Source organism: Nelusetta ayraudi, unplaced genomic scaffold (assembly GCF_046127955.1).
Source record: "Nelusetta ayraudi isolate G7.1 ecotype Tasmania unplaced genomic scaffold, CSIRO-AGI_Nayr_v1 ptg000045l, whole genome shotgun sequence".
Classification (NCBI taxonomy): domain Eukaryota; kingdom Metazoa; phylum Chordata; class Actinopteri; order Tetraodontiformes; family Monacanthidae; genus Nelusetta; species Nelusetta ayraudi.
Window position 1 is genome coordinate 4,302,727 of NW_027466095.1, and position 14,022 is coordinate 4,316,748.

At 41.2% G+C, this 14,022-nt stretch overlaps 1 protein-coding gene and 1 long non-coding RNA gene across 2 annotated transcripts in view; one reads left to right on the plus strand and one right to left on the minus strand.

Moving 5' to 3' along the window:
• The window catches only part of valopa (vertebrate ancient long opsin a), a 29,373-nt gene extending 25,601 nt beyond the window's left edge, over positions 1–3,772 (plus strand). Inside the window, exon 5 of the mRNA XM_076035628.1 lies at positions 2,190–3,772. Within this exon, the coding sequence (XP_075891743.1) occupies positions 2,190–2,426 (237 nt within the window). The 3' untranslated portion in view covers positions 2,427–3,772. The remainder of the gene's footprint in view (positions 1–2,189) is intronic.
• Positions 3,773–12,712: 8,940 nt separating this feature from the next.
• Positions 12,713–13,679, minus strand: LOC142894865 (uncharacterized). Its single transcript, XR_012928062.1, has 3 exons — positions 13,454–13,679; positions 13,349–13,418; positions 12,713–12,954 (listed from the first exon to the last, which is right to left on the minus strand). It is a non-coding gene; the product is annotated as an uncharacterized LOC142894865 (long non-coding RNA).
• Between the last annotated feature and the right edge of the window lie 343 nt (positions 13,680–14,022).

The window sequence follows — 14,022 nt, forward strand, 5'->3', positions numbered from 1 at the left end:
AGTGACCCGGGTAATATCAATCCAGACGGCGTTGTTAACCATCAAAATGTTGCAGTGGCGCTTTCCCATCGAATGTTGTGGAAAATTCTGCGTCTGCGCGAGGCACATTTCAACCTCTACGAGGAAGCGGATGGAGATTTGGGCAAACGCGAGTCGTGCTTCTTCTTTTGCCACGAGGATGACATTTTGCGACCTCATTCTCTGCACGGGAGAGTTTTTTTTACAGCTACATTTTACAAATGTTACGGCACTGTGGAGGGGATTTGAAACTTTTTTTCTAAGGTCCCGCGGTGGAAGTGGTAGAAGATTGCAGCAGCGCAGCCTTTCGCTGTTTTCCCGTCGCAATCCGGGGCAACATTCATAGGTGTTATTACCAACTGTTGAAAGCGTTACTGACTCAAAGGGAGCTGTTTCAAAGCTTTTGCGCATCAAATTAGTCCGGTCATTCGGGGTCACAGAACCCGATTTCACCCCCAGTGGGACCTGTAACACGGAATGTCAGTTTGGGTTTTTTTAGAGTTGACGTATTGTAGAAACCAATGACTGTGTGGCTGTTAGTGTGACCCGCCTCATAAAGGCCCTGTTCTTCCAAGAACAGCTATTTACATGGATTTTCAATGTGATGCAACAGAGCTATGTTAAACACGGGGGGAACCTTTTCTGGAGTGACAGACCTTTTTATGTAGTCATTTCTTATTCATCATCTGATAAATACATTGGAAATGAAACGCTGCTTTAAAAGTTTAGATGAAAAACATTTTGTTTCTTCCAGCAGCAGCTTTTTGATTGACAAAAAAAAAAGAAAAAAAAGGACAAAGAAATTTTTTGCGCTAGTTGCACATTACTGTGTTTCAGAGAATATTTACAGAATGAGGGAATGTAGGAGTTACAGTAATTTCAAGTCGCGCAAACATGGTAATCTGTGACATGAAATAAAAAATTAAATTAATTGATTATTATTTCATATCATTTAAGTTTGATACATTACTTAAAAAAGAACATTGCAAAAAACCCCGATGCAATATAAACAGAGTAAAAAAAATAAAAATAAAAAAAGTTTTATCTGACCTTAAGATTGGGTGAACCTGGCTCTTTCCTCAGTGTTCCCTCAGCATTCTGCTGCTACTCCAGGCAGATGCAGTTCAGTCACATTTTCCAGTTATTAGCCTCATTCACATTCTGTGTTGGCCACTGTTGCTAAAATGTACAACAGTTGTCACATTTGTACAATAATGGAATGATGAAGCATCAATAATTCCAAAATTGCCTTAATGTACAACGAGTTGACACCGTCATTATATTCATTAGTTAGTAAACATTCACAGCAACAAAGTGCACTGCCAGATTATTTAAAGCTAAAACATGTGATTAAAAACAACAATAATGGCACAACAATAATATCTATGATAATAATAATAATAATAATAATAATAAACTTTTATTTGTACAGCGCTAAATCACAACCAAAGGTGTCTCAAAGCGCTTTATACAATCAGAGAGAACCAACTGGGCCCCCAGAGCAAGCAAGATGCGACAGTGGCTGGGAAAAACTCCCCTGTGGGAAGAAACCTAGGGCAGAACCAGACTCCAGAGGGCCATCATCTGCCTATGAGTAGTTGGGGTGAAGTAGAAAGATAGAGGAGAGACAGAGAAAGAGAGAAAGGAGCAGAGTGAGCCAGGGTGGCAGACAGGACAGAGTGAAAAACAGATACACCAACCAGGCAAAACGGATATAAACACAAAGAATAGGAACTAATTCAAGGCTGCTGTCCATGTGGAGTGTAAGTGTCCATGCTTTGGAAGGCAAGAGCCTAGCTCGATGGACAATCTGCCGATAGGACAAGTCCAGGTCTTAAGCGTGGTGGTGGGATGAAGCGTTATTGAGGCAGCAGTCCTCGCCACGTCAGAATAAAAACTGGGCCCATACAATAATTCTCGTCAAAATATAATAATTTTAAGCTGCTAGTACAACTTTTCCCATCGGCCAACACTGGTTCAAGACATACATTGTTGGTTTTGTGCACTCAAAATATAATTAAAATTCGACAGAACAAGCTACACGTTGACAGCTTTATTATTTGGGTTGGATGGACTGATAACAATCTTTGCCAAATTGTTTTTTCCACTCTTATTCAAATCATGTCCCCCCCCTCCCCCCTCCTCCTTCTTTTATCGAAACAATGAACCAGTTCCGGAAGTGCCTACTCCAACATTTCACTGGCGTGGGGACCATTCCAGACAGCAACATGAACCAGACCTCGGATCGTCCTGGGATGACGGCGGAGAGTCAAACTGGAGAGATGTCGGCCATCGCAGCCCACATCCCCGTGACGGGAACCGCATCCCAGAAGTCCGACGATTCCGCCAACAACTGTGACCCATCGGCCCAGCTGCCCATCCCTGAGAACAAAGTGTGTCCAATGTAAAAGTATCACCTCTGGATCCGCTGTGATCCAGCACCTCACACAAAGACAGACGTTTTTATTTTCCTTCTTGCAGAGATGGAAGGTTGCACAAAGGATGAGGGAAAAACGCAGTCCTGGCTTTTTTTTTCCCCTCATTGACAGCGGAGGCAGCTTAAAAGTAACAAAACATCAAGTCATACATTTAAACAATGGGGTTTAGCATATTACAATAGTTAGCTCTGGTTTACGTCAGATCAAAACAGAATCCAGAAACTGGTCCGAGAAGAACGTGCGCACAAATAAACACTGAAAGCCTTTAGAAATATGCCCAGATGCTTTCTCCGGTGTCATCGAGCCTCTGCTCGCGTGTCACATTCGAAGGCACATTATTCAAACCCCTGCCCTGCCTTTGTATTCTTTCGGGAAAAAAAAAAAAGAAAAAAAAAAGACTGCAAAATCGTAAGCCGCGAGATCAGTTCCCACCGGGCCCGGCCAGCGTTTTTTAAAATTCAACAATGCACCCAGGCCTTTTATCTCAGCGCTCTTGCCCTCCTCTTTGAAGCGTACTGACGGCGCCCGTAGAGAAAGTGTTGTTTCTCTATGCTGTTTCACTGCTTTGTTTTGGGCAGCGCATCCTCAGTCGCGTCGGTGCGTCAGCGGAGCTCCGGAGCAGCCGGCCGACTTTGGGATACTTCTGCTCGACTTTATCCTGCACACAGCTGACTACTTTGTGTCGGGGCTTTTTATCTGTGGCGAAGACGGCCAGAACTCGGCGAGTTCGGCGGATGCTGCAGATGTCGTGACATATTTATGTGCGCGGGCGGACATGTATATATATATACATCACAAAACGCAAGCAACATTGTCGTGTACATACTCACTGACTGTGTACAGTAAGCCCGTGATAGGCACTGCGATGTTGAGCGGGGAGGGGAAGGGGCTTAGGCGAGCAGCCGTCTACGAAAGCAAATAGCATTTCCATTATAAGCGCAAGTCAACAGCAATATTGTAGCTAAATACTGTCACACAGTTGAACACACGAGTGTTAGCTGCATTTGATGTAGCAGTCAGTCTTAAAATGTCCTCTACTTGACTTTGTGATGCATGTTTGTTCACTGCAATGTACAACGTAGTGGGTTTTTTTTTTTTTTTTTTGTCAAAACACTGTTTTTTTTCTTCTCAGGCAGCGCAGTGTTTTCCGTAAGGGTGTAGCACGTGATAGTATCGTGTCCGTCTGGCAAAGTGTCCGTGGCGAGAGTCTGATAGAACATCTAGAACCTCCGAGCATTGGCACATCTGTGCTCCAGCAGTTGTGATACCTTTGTATAATAATCATACCGACATGACTTACATCGTGACGACTGGTGAGCTAGCTTGGTTTTAAACGGTTGTTTTCCAGAACCGATTACCTCCACATGTTAATGTTAATTGTTTGAAACATCAGTGAAGAATTTGTGCAAAAGCCGTTGAGGCCCCTTCTTCGATCACTGGCTGTTGACATCAGACCCTGCAGCCATGCCCCTCCTTTTTAAATATTCATTGACTCTTAGTTTTTCAGTTTCAGTTTATGCCCATCGCACATGAGAAGATTTCTAAGGCCAGTCTTTTGCAACTTTTTTCATCCAAGTTATTTTTTAGGCCCAGACTAAAGGCTCGCAATAATGGTGAAAATGTTTGATCTGGTTGCAAAGTCGAGATGACAAAAAAAAAAACAAAACGCGCTGAGATTTTTAAATGGTTACAAAGAATCACAAGCCTTACGACAGTCCTGGAAATCAACTCATGGGGGTAAGATTTCTCTTTGCAACTTACTCCAAATGGAAAGTCATTCTGTGGGTCATGGGTGTCAAACTCATTTTGGTCCACGGGCCACATAGAGGAAAATCTCTTCCCAAGTGGGCCGGACCGGTAAAATCATAGTATGGTAATAATAACGTGAAAATAACAACAACTTCCAGTTGTTTTCTTTGTTTTACTTTGTTCGTGTTATTTCAGCACTCTGCATTCTGCATCAGCGTTGCCAACTCCTCAGTAAGGAAAGTCGCTATTGGCTGTGCTGAAAGTCGCTAGAAGTCGCCAAATGACAACATGGTCTAATTTGCATAATTGACAATTTGCACTTGATCGCAACGTAATGACACCAGGACAAGTTTATTAGTTTTATCGCCAGTCGCTTTTGAACAACAAAAAAAAAAAGTCGCCATGGGGAGAATATCGACTTTTTTGTTGGAGAAAGTCACCAAGTTAGCAACACTGTCGAAACAGACAAGGCTGATGCAGAGCAGAGACATTTTGGGGTAATGAGGGTAGCCAATAGGAGGCGTTCTGGGGCAGTGAGGGTAGCCAATAGGAGACGTGAGTGGCTGTACTTGCCCCAGTATTGAGTTTGTTTGCGAAGCAGAAACGATATTGCGACACCAAGTGGACACGGCACTTTCTTTCACTGATAAATTGCAGTCTTTATATTTTGCAAAATCATCTCGCGGGCCGGAAGAAAACCGTTTGAGGGCCTGATCCGGCCCGCGGGCCGTATGTTTGACACCCCTGCTGTAGGTCATTGAAGGACAGGCACACTATCCAGAATTCTGGCCAGCTGAACAATGGAAGAAAAACTCTTTTAGTACAACTGTTAACACCAAAACCCCAACAAAAGTACAAAGCTCCAAATAGCTCCAGCTGCGTTTGCCTTTATTTTACAAGAACTCTTAAATTATGTTACATACCCAGTGTTATTTTTCTTATTCTTGAAGACCTGTATTTTTTCCCATGTCACTGTACCTGTTTAATTTAAAGTCAGTCTTAAAATGTAAGGCTGGACTCTCTGATAAGTCACTACATAAATCCAAGCGATTCCACCCATTCATCTTCTATACCCGCTTCCTCCAGCACGCCAGGGTTGCGGGGGTCTGCTGAATCCTATCCCAGCTGTCATGGGGCCAGGGGCCAGTTCATCGCAGGGCCACAAACAAACACCAAACGCCTATTCACACTCATGCCCACACGCCTCCAGACAATTTAGAGAATCCAAGCTATCATTATTACATTGTAAAGATTTAAGGGGGGGAAAAAAAGGTGGAGTATATTGACACTGACCAACATTTCGCAAATTTACAGGCTAATGCCTCCATCATTGTCGCCATAGGCACAAATCCTGTTGGCAGGTAATTCCCCAGGTGAGGGTTTTGTTTTACAATAATAATGAATACAGATTTAGGATGTATATAACAAGCATTTTAGTGATTGAGAATTAATTTTCATATGTGTTACTTGGATGTGTTCACTGGATTGATGCCATATACTGGAGCTTCATTAATCTATTACTGTTATATTTTGACCTGGTTGTGGTTGGGAATAAACGTCACATTAAAAGTGCAAATATGCAGGTTATTGAAAAGGGTAAAATCACAAATGAAAAAAAAAAGAACATCACAAATGAAGTCGAACACAGCTCATGCTGTTCAGCAATTTTACTTCCTTGGTGTGGACAAAGCCGTCATGGCTTTTGGGACGAAATAAGCAATTCCAAACCTACACGAGACAATGAATCAGAAACATGTTTTTTGCAAAGTAGGTTTAACGCTTACAAGGAATATGTTTTGTGGTAATTGGCGCTTATAAAACCACAGCAATACAAAAAAAGATCAGATAACTATACAACATATATACAAGTATAAAAATGTATATGTATGTATACATGAGATAAAGATAAGAAGAACAATTCCAAATTTACGAATGACTCCAAATTCCTAATAAACAATGACTCATCTGTGCACTCAAGTCATAGAAATTTGAATAATCAATGTTATCCAGCCTGACCTACAACCTATCGTTAGCAGTTTTGCTCGTAGACATTTTGAGCACAATATTCCTCCTATAAAACACCGGGTATCTATTCCCTTTACATGTATGTTTACAGTGGCTCTTAACAAAAGTGTAAAATTTAGGTCCGTTATGTATTTGCAGGAACCTAATCCTAACATGGCACGCGACACAGACAAATTCTTTGAAGTACGCGGAAGACCCAGTAGAAAATGTTTTCAGAGAGAGACAAAGACAAACTTGGAAGGTGACCGGGCAAGTTTTTGATGTTATTGTCCTGAGCATTTGCGAGTCTTGCATCTCTTTTCCTTCTTTCTGTCTCCTTTTGTAGCTGTTAAGGACAGATAGAAGTAGTTGCACTTTCTGATGTTTGCAATGTGGAAGGGCAAGATTTCAGACTTTTAATGCAGTGCTCTTTTGAAAGAGCTGCCAGTCACCCATCACATCCAAAAAACAGAATAAATAAATTCATAACGGGACTTCAGCGCAATCTCTGTTTCTTGCATCTCAACCCCCCAAATAGTGAGCTGCTCCATGTGTTCGTCATGTTGTAACCAGAGAGCCATGTCAGTTGTTTGTTTTTGTGTCTTGCGAGCTCGTGGTCTTCAGTTTTGTTTCAATGAGTTTACAGGTGTACGTGCATGCTGATTATAACCATGTCTGTATTAAAGCATATTTTTGGAAAACTATTTTGCACTATGGAATCATTATTGTGAGTTTAACAAGAGGATTACGCCTCACACTTGATTAAACACATTTTTAATGCATGGAAGTTCATATGAGGAAAAAAAGGTCAGTTATATACATATATGTACATATATATATATACATATATATATATATATATATATATATATATATATATATATATATATACATCTTCTTCTTCTTCTTCTTCTTCTTCAACCGCTTCATCCGGAGTCGGGTCGCGGGGGCAGCAGCCTCAGCAGAGATGCCCAGACCTCCCTGGCCCCAGTCACCTCCTCCAGCTCATCCGGCGGGACCCCAAGGCGTTCCCAGGCCAGCCGGGAGACATAGTCCCTCCAGCGTGTCCTGGGTCTTCCCCCGAGGCCTCCTCCCGGTGGGACATGCCCGGAACACCTGCCCAGGGAGGCGTCCAGGAGGCATCCGGAACAGATGCCCGAGCCACCGCAGCTGGGCCCTCTCGATGCGGAGGAGCAGCGGCTCTACTCCGAGCTCCTCCCGGGTGGCCGAGCTTCTCACCCTGTCCCTCAGGGGACGCCCAGCCACCCTGCGGAGGGAACTCATTTCGGGCCGCTTGTATTCGCGATCTCGTGCTTTCGGTCACTACCCAAAGCTCGTGACCATAGGTTTGGGTGGGAACGTAGATCGTATATATATGTACATATATATACATACACACACACACACACACACACATACTATTAATGTCGTAAATACAATTACCATTTCATATTTAATTCATCATCAACTGTACAGGTTATTTAGCAATCAATTGTTCATTTAGCATGTGTGTCCGTGTGGGTTTAAGAAGTGGAACTCACTAGAAAAGTACTACATAAGTACAATTTCCATCAAACTTTCTATGAACTCTACCATATATTAACAAATCAGCACTTCAAATGACATGCTAAATGTTTGAACAACACCAACTGATACGTGAGTATTGACGCATTAAATTAAAAAAAATGATGGCATCGATATAAATGTTGATGATGCGATACGATGTTCATTAAAACTGTCCGATGTTTTTAATGCCCCGACTGTTCGCGTGAACAATGAGTGATTAAAAGCTTGGTCGTTGTGGAATCAAATATCACATTGGACAGGCAATGTGGGGCTCAGAGTAAATTAAGTGGCAAAGATAATGCTAAAACACAATAATACGGAGCAGCACATGACTCTTTGTCAACTCTATAATCTTTAGTTTTCAGAGGCTGGACACAGATCCAGATAACACCCTTTTTGCTAGTGATAAACCATCTCCTATAACATTGGAAAAACCCTTCATTTGAGCAGTGCCAACTCCCATCACCACTTGTCTTGCGCCGCTGCGTCTTGCTACTCGTGGACGGCCTCGGCCAGCAGGGTTCCCCTCACATGAAATGCTTCCTTCATAGGAATTCAGAGATCTCTGGCTGAGAAGCAGATGAAAAGGAGCCTCCTGCTGCAGTCAGGATATGGCTTCAGAGTGTTGACAATGGTGTGTGCGTGTGTGTTTTGTGGTGTTTGTTTAGAAAGTAACACTGTAGAGAGACAGACAGTTAAGATTGTCAGATTCGGTGACCTATTCGCCTCACTCAATTTTATTTGACTTCAAAATGAAGTAAAAATGTACATATTTCTCTTTCCTTTACCAACGACAAGTATACAAACTATGAAATCATTGCAGACACAGGTATATTAGAGGAATAATGTTACCAATAATACAAACCTTTAATACAACTAAAAATGTTAATGTAAAATGATAAAACATTTAATGAAGCAAAAGTTGCTGCTATTAAGCTAGATTAGAACTTTCATATTGAGGATAAACAAGAAGTTTTAGTAATACAAATCACATTACAGTCTTCTTCAAAATAGCAATATTAGAAAAAAGCAAGAAGAACAAAATGGTGTTAGATATGTTATGAATATTGTAAAAAATAAACAGAGACGATAGATACACTCGTTTATGTGGTAAATAACATGCACATTTACAAGAATGAATGTAGCAGAGGGGGAGGAGAAAATGTGTTTCTCTAATGTGAAGTTGGTCCTGGAAGGTAAATGTTAAAGGAGAGGTACCCAGAAGTTGCTACTTTAAAATCCCACCATGACTTCAGACCCTCATCCTCTCACAAGATTGCTCTTTTTTTTTCCCAGACTGGAAACCGTGTGTGTTTTCAAGGTCTCATCTCGCGATCAATATTTGATAGCTTACTTGTGATGATGGATGCTCGACCACATGTACCTTCCACGGCTACATGTGATGTACTCTAGTTCCACATGTTGAAGTACTACGTAGAGGGAGTAGCGCAGTACGTATGTCTTGTTGCGCTGGGATAATCACAAATGGTCAAATGATTGGCCGCTGTTATGTCAAAAACCGATTTGCATTGCAGAAACATCATTTCTCCTCCCTCCCATCCCCAAAGAGTTTGTGTTAGATGAAGGATTTCAAGGGGGTTGCAATGGCTTCTGGGGGAGGGGAAATGTGGTTTGGGTGATGGAGCATAGATCTCATAGTTTTATTGTCACATCCAATACACAATTACAGTAGAGAGAAAAGCAACAGTAAACCATCCTTCAGTAAAAATTGATATGCGTTTTGTTTAGAATAACGTTAGTTACTAGAATATATACAGTGGCAGGCTCCCTCAATCGAGTTCTCTTTGAGTGCATATTATCACGAGGTTTCTGCTCTTCTCTGTAAACTCTTTTTACAGAAGAGCATTATAGTATCCTATAAGATGCTTACTAACATTAATAAGTGTTAATAACATTGACTTAATATAGTTAATATATAGGCTAATGAATGGTTTATTATGGATTTATTAATGACTCACAGTGACTCTGACAACTTCAACAACTTGAATAAACATTGTGGTCAAGGTTGATTACAATGGGAAAAACTTTAATGGGGAAATGTAAATAACATCATTTTAAGATAGTTAATATCAAATAACTATGCATGACTTTTACAGCCATTGGATCTAAAGTGAGAGCAATGCCCTCTTATGGCGAATGAATGGTTTACCATGTATTTATCAATGAGAAAAATTTACTTTGACCTGATGAAATTGAAAGAAAAAAAAACCTGCACAACACAAATGTTCTAAAGAAGCCCCAAATTGTTTTAATTGCTGCATGAGGTTGTCATGCTCAGTAAAAAAAAAAAAAAAAAGGCATGTCGAAAATGTCAAGGAAAACCAAAATTAAAATAAAAAATTTGAAAAAAGTGCACTTTACGGGATGGCAGATATATGGCAAAAATATTTTGAAAATATTGTACATTACCTACGGTGGCGCAGTGGTTAGCGCTGCCACCTCACAGCAAGAAGGTTGTGGGTTCGATTCCGGGCCTGGGCCCTTTCTGTGTGGAGTTTGCATGTTCTCCCTGTGTCTGCGTGGGTTCTCTCCGGGTTCTCCGGCTTCCTCCCACACTCCAAAAACATGCATGTGAGGTCAATTGAACACTCTAAATTGTCCGCAGGTGTGCATGTGAGTGTGAATGGTTGTTTGTGTCTATGTGGCCCTGCGATGAACTGGCGACTTGGATAGACTCCAGCAGACCCCCGTGACTCTGAGCTCAGCAAGCAGCAAGTACTGGACGAGTTGGTTCCAGTTATCCATTGTACATCGGCTGATGTATTGTATTTATTTTTTTTTCTATACACTGGAACTGGTATATTATTTTTGATGGGATTTCTAAAATACATTGATTACCTGGGTCCCATAGTCAACAGTTTATTGCCTGTGTCACTGGTACGACACGCCACAATTCCTCAAAGGGGAAGAGCAGAGTCATACTATTATAACTGCTACTGCTTAGGGTACTTAATTGATAAAACCGCACTTGAAAAAAAAAAAACAACTATCCCATAACAATCTCAACTGTGCCCCAGCTCTCTTGCATATAGTTGGACTACAAATGTTTGTCACTTTGCCTTTAATCTGTTCACTGAACTTCATTCGAACAGGCATTTATCCAAACACCAACAGAACCAAAAGACCCAGCAAATATTTCCTAAATCTTTGTTTTATATGATAAATGACCCATTAAAATACTGCTCCGTCTGATCTTTTTACTTGCTCTCTCCATTGTTGTTTTCTTTCCCTTCTTCCTTGTGTTCTTCTTTGTCTTCTTCTTCTTGCCACCGTCTGATGTTGAGGAGCTTGAGTGGATGAGGGGTCTGAGTGGATGAGGGGCCTGTGGAGGATGAGTAGCTTGATTCTGAAGACCCAGATAATTTGAAGCTGATGCAACAAATGGCTCAGGGGGGAGGCTCTCTCATGTTGGTAATATTATGTTTATTCTACATGCTTGTGTATAATCATATACTCATTTATATAAATATGCTTAAACCAGTCAGTTAACCCATGCATATGATGGCCAATATATGCATAACATGCTATGTAAGTTATGCACAAAGTAGTATGATACCTAAGAGAAGACCTGAAAAAAATATGACCTGAAAAAAATAAAGTTTATTTTTTTTGGGTCAGAGCGCTTGTGTGCCCTCAACGTTTTTAAATGTTTTGAATTGCTTTTAGTCAAATGTTTTCATTTTTATTTTAAGGTGGCCTGCAAGGAATTGTTTTTTGCACCATGAGTGGCCATCGGGAAAACTTGCAGGAGGTGGAGGGAGTAAATAATCGCAAATAATCGCCACACTTCCTGATGAGTCTAAGGAATCGTGCAGCCCAACTGAATGGGATTACGAAACAAACACTGGAACGCATCGGAATAATTCACAAAAGAAATCGAGCAAGAGGATCTAAAGCCGGCAAGAACAGACAAAAGAAAATAAAGATCATAGAAGGACACAGACTGAAGTCTAAATATAGGACAAAACAGGAGAGCGTACTGACTGAAATACGCTTTGGAAAATCTGAACCGGAGCAAACCCTGCTGCCAAAACTAACTCTCTGGTAGCAGAACGAGTCAAATGTCTGTCCCATACCCAAAGGCCAAGACCCTGGCTCAGTCTCAGACTGGCGTCCCATCTCTCCTACCCGGACCTAAAATTGTGCCCATCTCTGACAGCCTGGATACACAGCTGCATCACAGGGAGGAGTCAAAGAGTGGTGGCAAATGGGAACTACAGCCCCTAAATTGAAGTTACATCTGGGGTGCTACAAGGGGGGGGGGGGGGGGGGGGGGGTTGGTTTTCCCATATGTCTTCCTCCTCTATATGGCCACCTGGGATGTTGTTTTTTAGGACACCCTTGATGTGGGATATGTCATCTTATTGGGCTGTCGAGATCAATCCCCATATGCGACATCAAGACAGATTCGTCAATGTGCCTGGAGGCACAAAGGCTGGACGAATGGGCAGCAAAGAACAACATGATGCTAAACAGCAAAAAGTCGATTGAGCTACGGATATACTTTGCACGGGATCCTCCACAGCCTCCCCCACTGGTGCTTGGGGGGGACAGGTGGTACCCGTTGTGGAAACAAAAAAGTATCTGCGATACCATGCTGACTGGAGAACTGCACATTGAGAAGGCAATAAAAAGTTCCTCCAAGCGGCTGCACTATCTCACTGTCATGGTGAGATACGGGCTACCTTGCAGATGATCTCATTACCATCTACAACACTCTCATCAGACCGTGTCTTGAATACAGCTCAGTGCTCTTGGTGGGTTGCTCTAAAAAAAAAAAAAAAAAACATCAGGCAAAACTAGAGCAATTCAGACCTGTAAGTGCCTGTAAAATCATCTAAGGGAAAGCTGGTAACATGTCACAAACTAAACATGTGGTGAAAAACTAAATATGGATTTACCCAGAGACAGTTTTTGTAAGAAATCTTTCTCCTTCATTGGTTCTTCGATCGAGGATTGCTGACCTGATATCTTAACTGTGGCCAGCTCATGTTTTTGATCTGGAAGTTTGGCAGTTGAGCAGCATCTGGCAATGGCAAACCAAATTACAGAAACTTAAAGAAGCACTAGGTATTTTATTTTGAAGAGGACAATGCACATTAATTTACATTCCTGCCGGTGTTAGCTAGAGGCTAATTTTCAACCGCTGTCCTCCAGCCTGATGTTAGAAACCATTAAAACCACACAAAAAGGACACAAGGGTCATAGTATATAAAAACAGGGACACAGGAGACATAACATTACAGTAGAAATACAACAAATCCATGTGGGCAACAGAAACCGGCAGACAGTGACACTAAAGTGTCTCTGTGTCAGTTACTTTTGTGATTGTTTGAAATTCCATAACGCAAACTTACATCAACAAATTTAGATTTGGTCCAATTAAATGGAAAATACTTATTTCAATGTAAATTCACGATCAGCTTTGTCATTTTTTGGATAAGGAATTTGATCATTTAGAAACAATGAAACTTTTTTCCAATTTAAACCCAAGTTTAAACATTACAATTATGATGATTACAAATAGTAGTTGCATGATGCTTAATACTCACCTTCATTTGTGTGGTACAGCCAGGGGCTGAACTTATGCCATTTCTATCCATGTTGGGTCCCAGCCACATTCTCTGTTTGCTTTGAGGACCTTTGCGACTTGAGACCTCTCCTCCTTCCCTGGACTGTGCACCTTCCTGCTCTGCGTCTCCAGCCTTCTCTCCTCCACTCACCGTCTCAACTAGTGATCCTTCCTGGTTCAGTTGTGAGAACGTTATCTCAACATTAAAATACAATGCTTGCCATAAACATTTGGTTATTTCTACTCCTCGGAACGTGAGGGCTAATACCTCCAGAACATGAGGGCGCCTCGGAACGTGAGCGTTAATTAAATACGTCGGAACGTGACGTTCTGAAAATACTTTAAAATACTCATGTGAAATCGCAACCAGTGACAAGTCAGGACAACGAGCTGATATTAAGCAAGGTCAAGATGATTCACGCGTGTGGGACAAACACACGCCATAAAGTAGTTAAAAGTTGCTTTTGGTAGCAATGTCAAAATTAAGGTCGTTTTACACCTTAAAAAATAAATACATACATTAACTTGAAATACCTTTCTCCGTCCGCTGTTTTATTTATTTATTTATTATTATTATTATTATTATTATTATTATTATTATTATTATTATTATTATTATTATAATCTGTTTGTAAATATCAATGCTTAAAATAA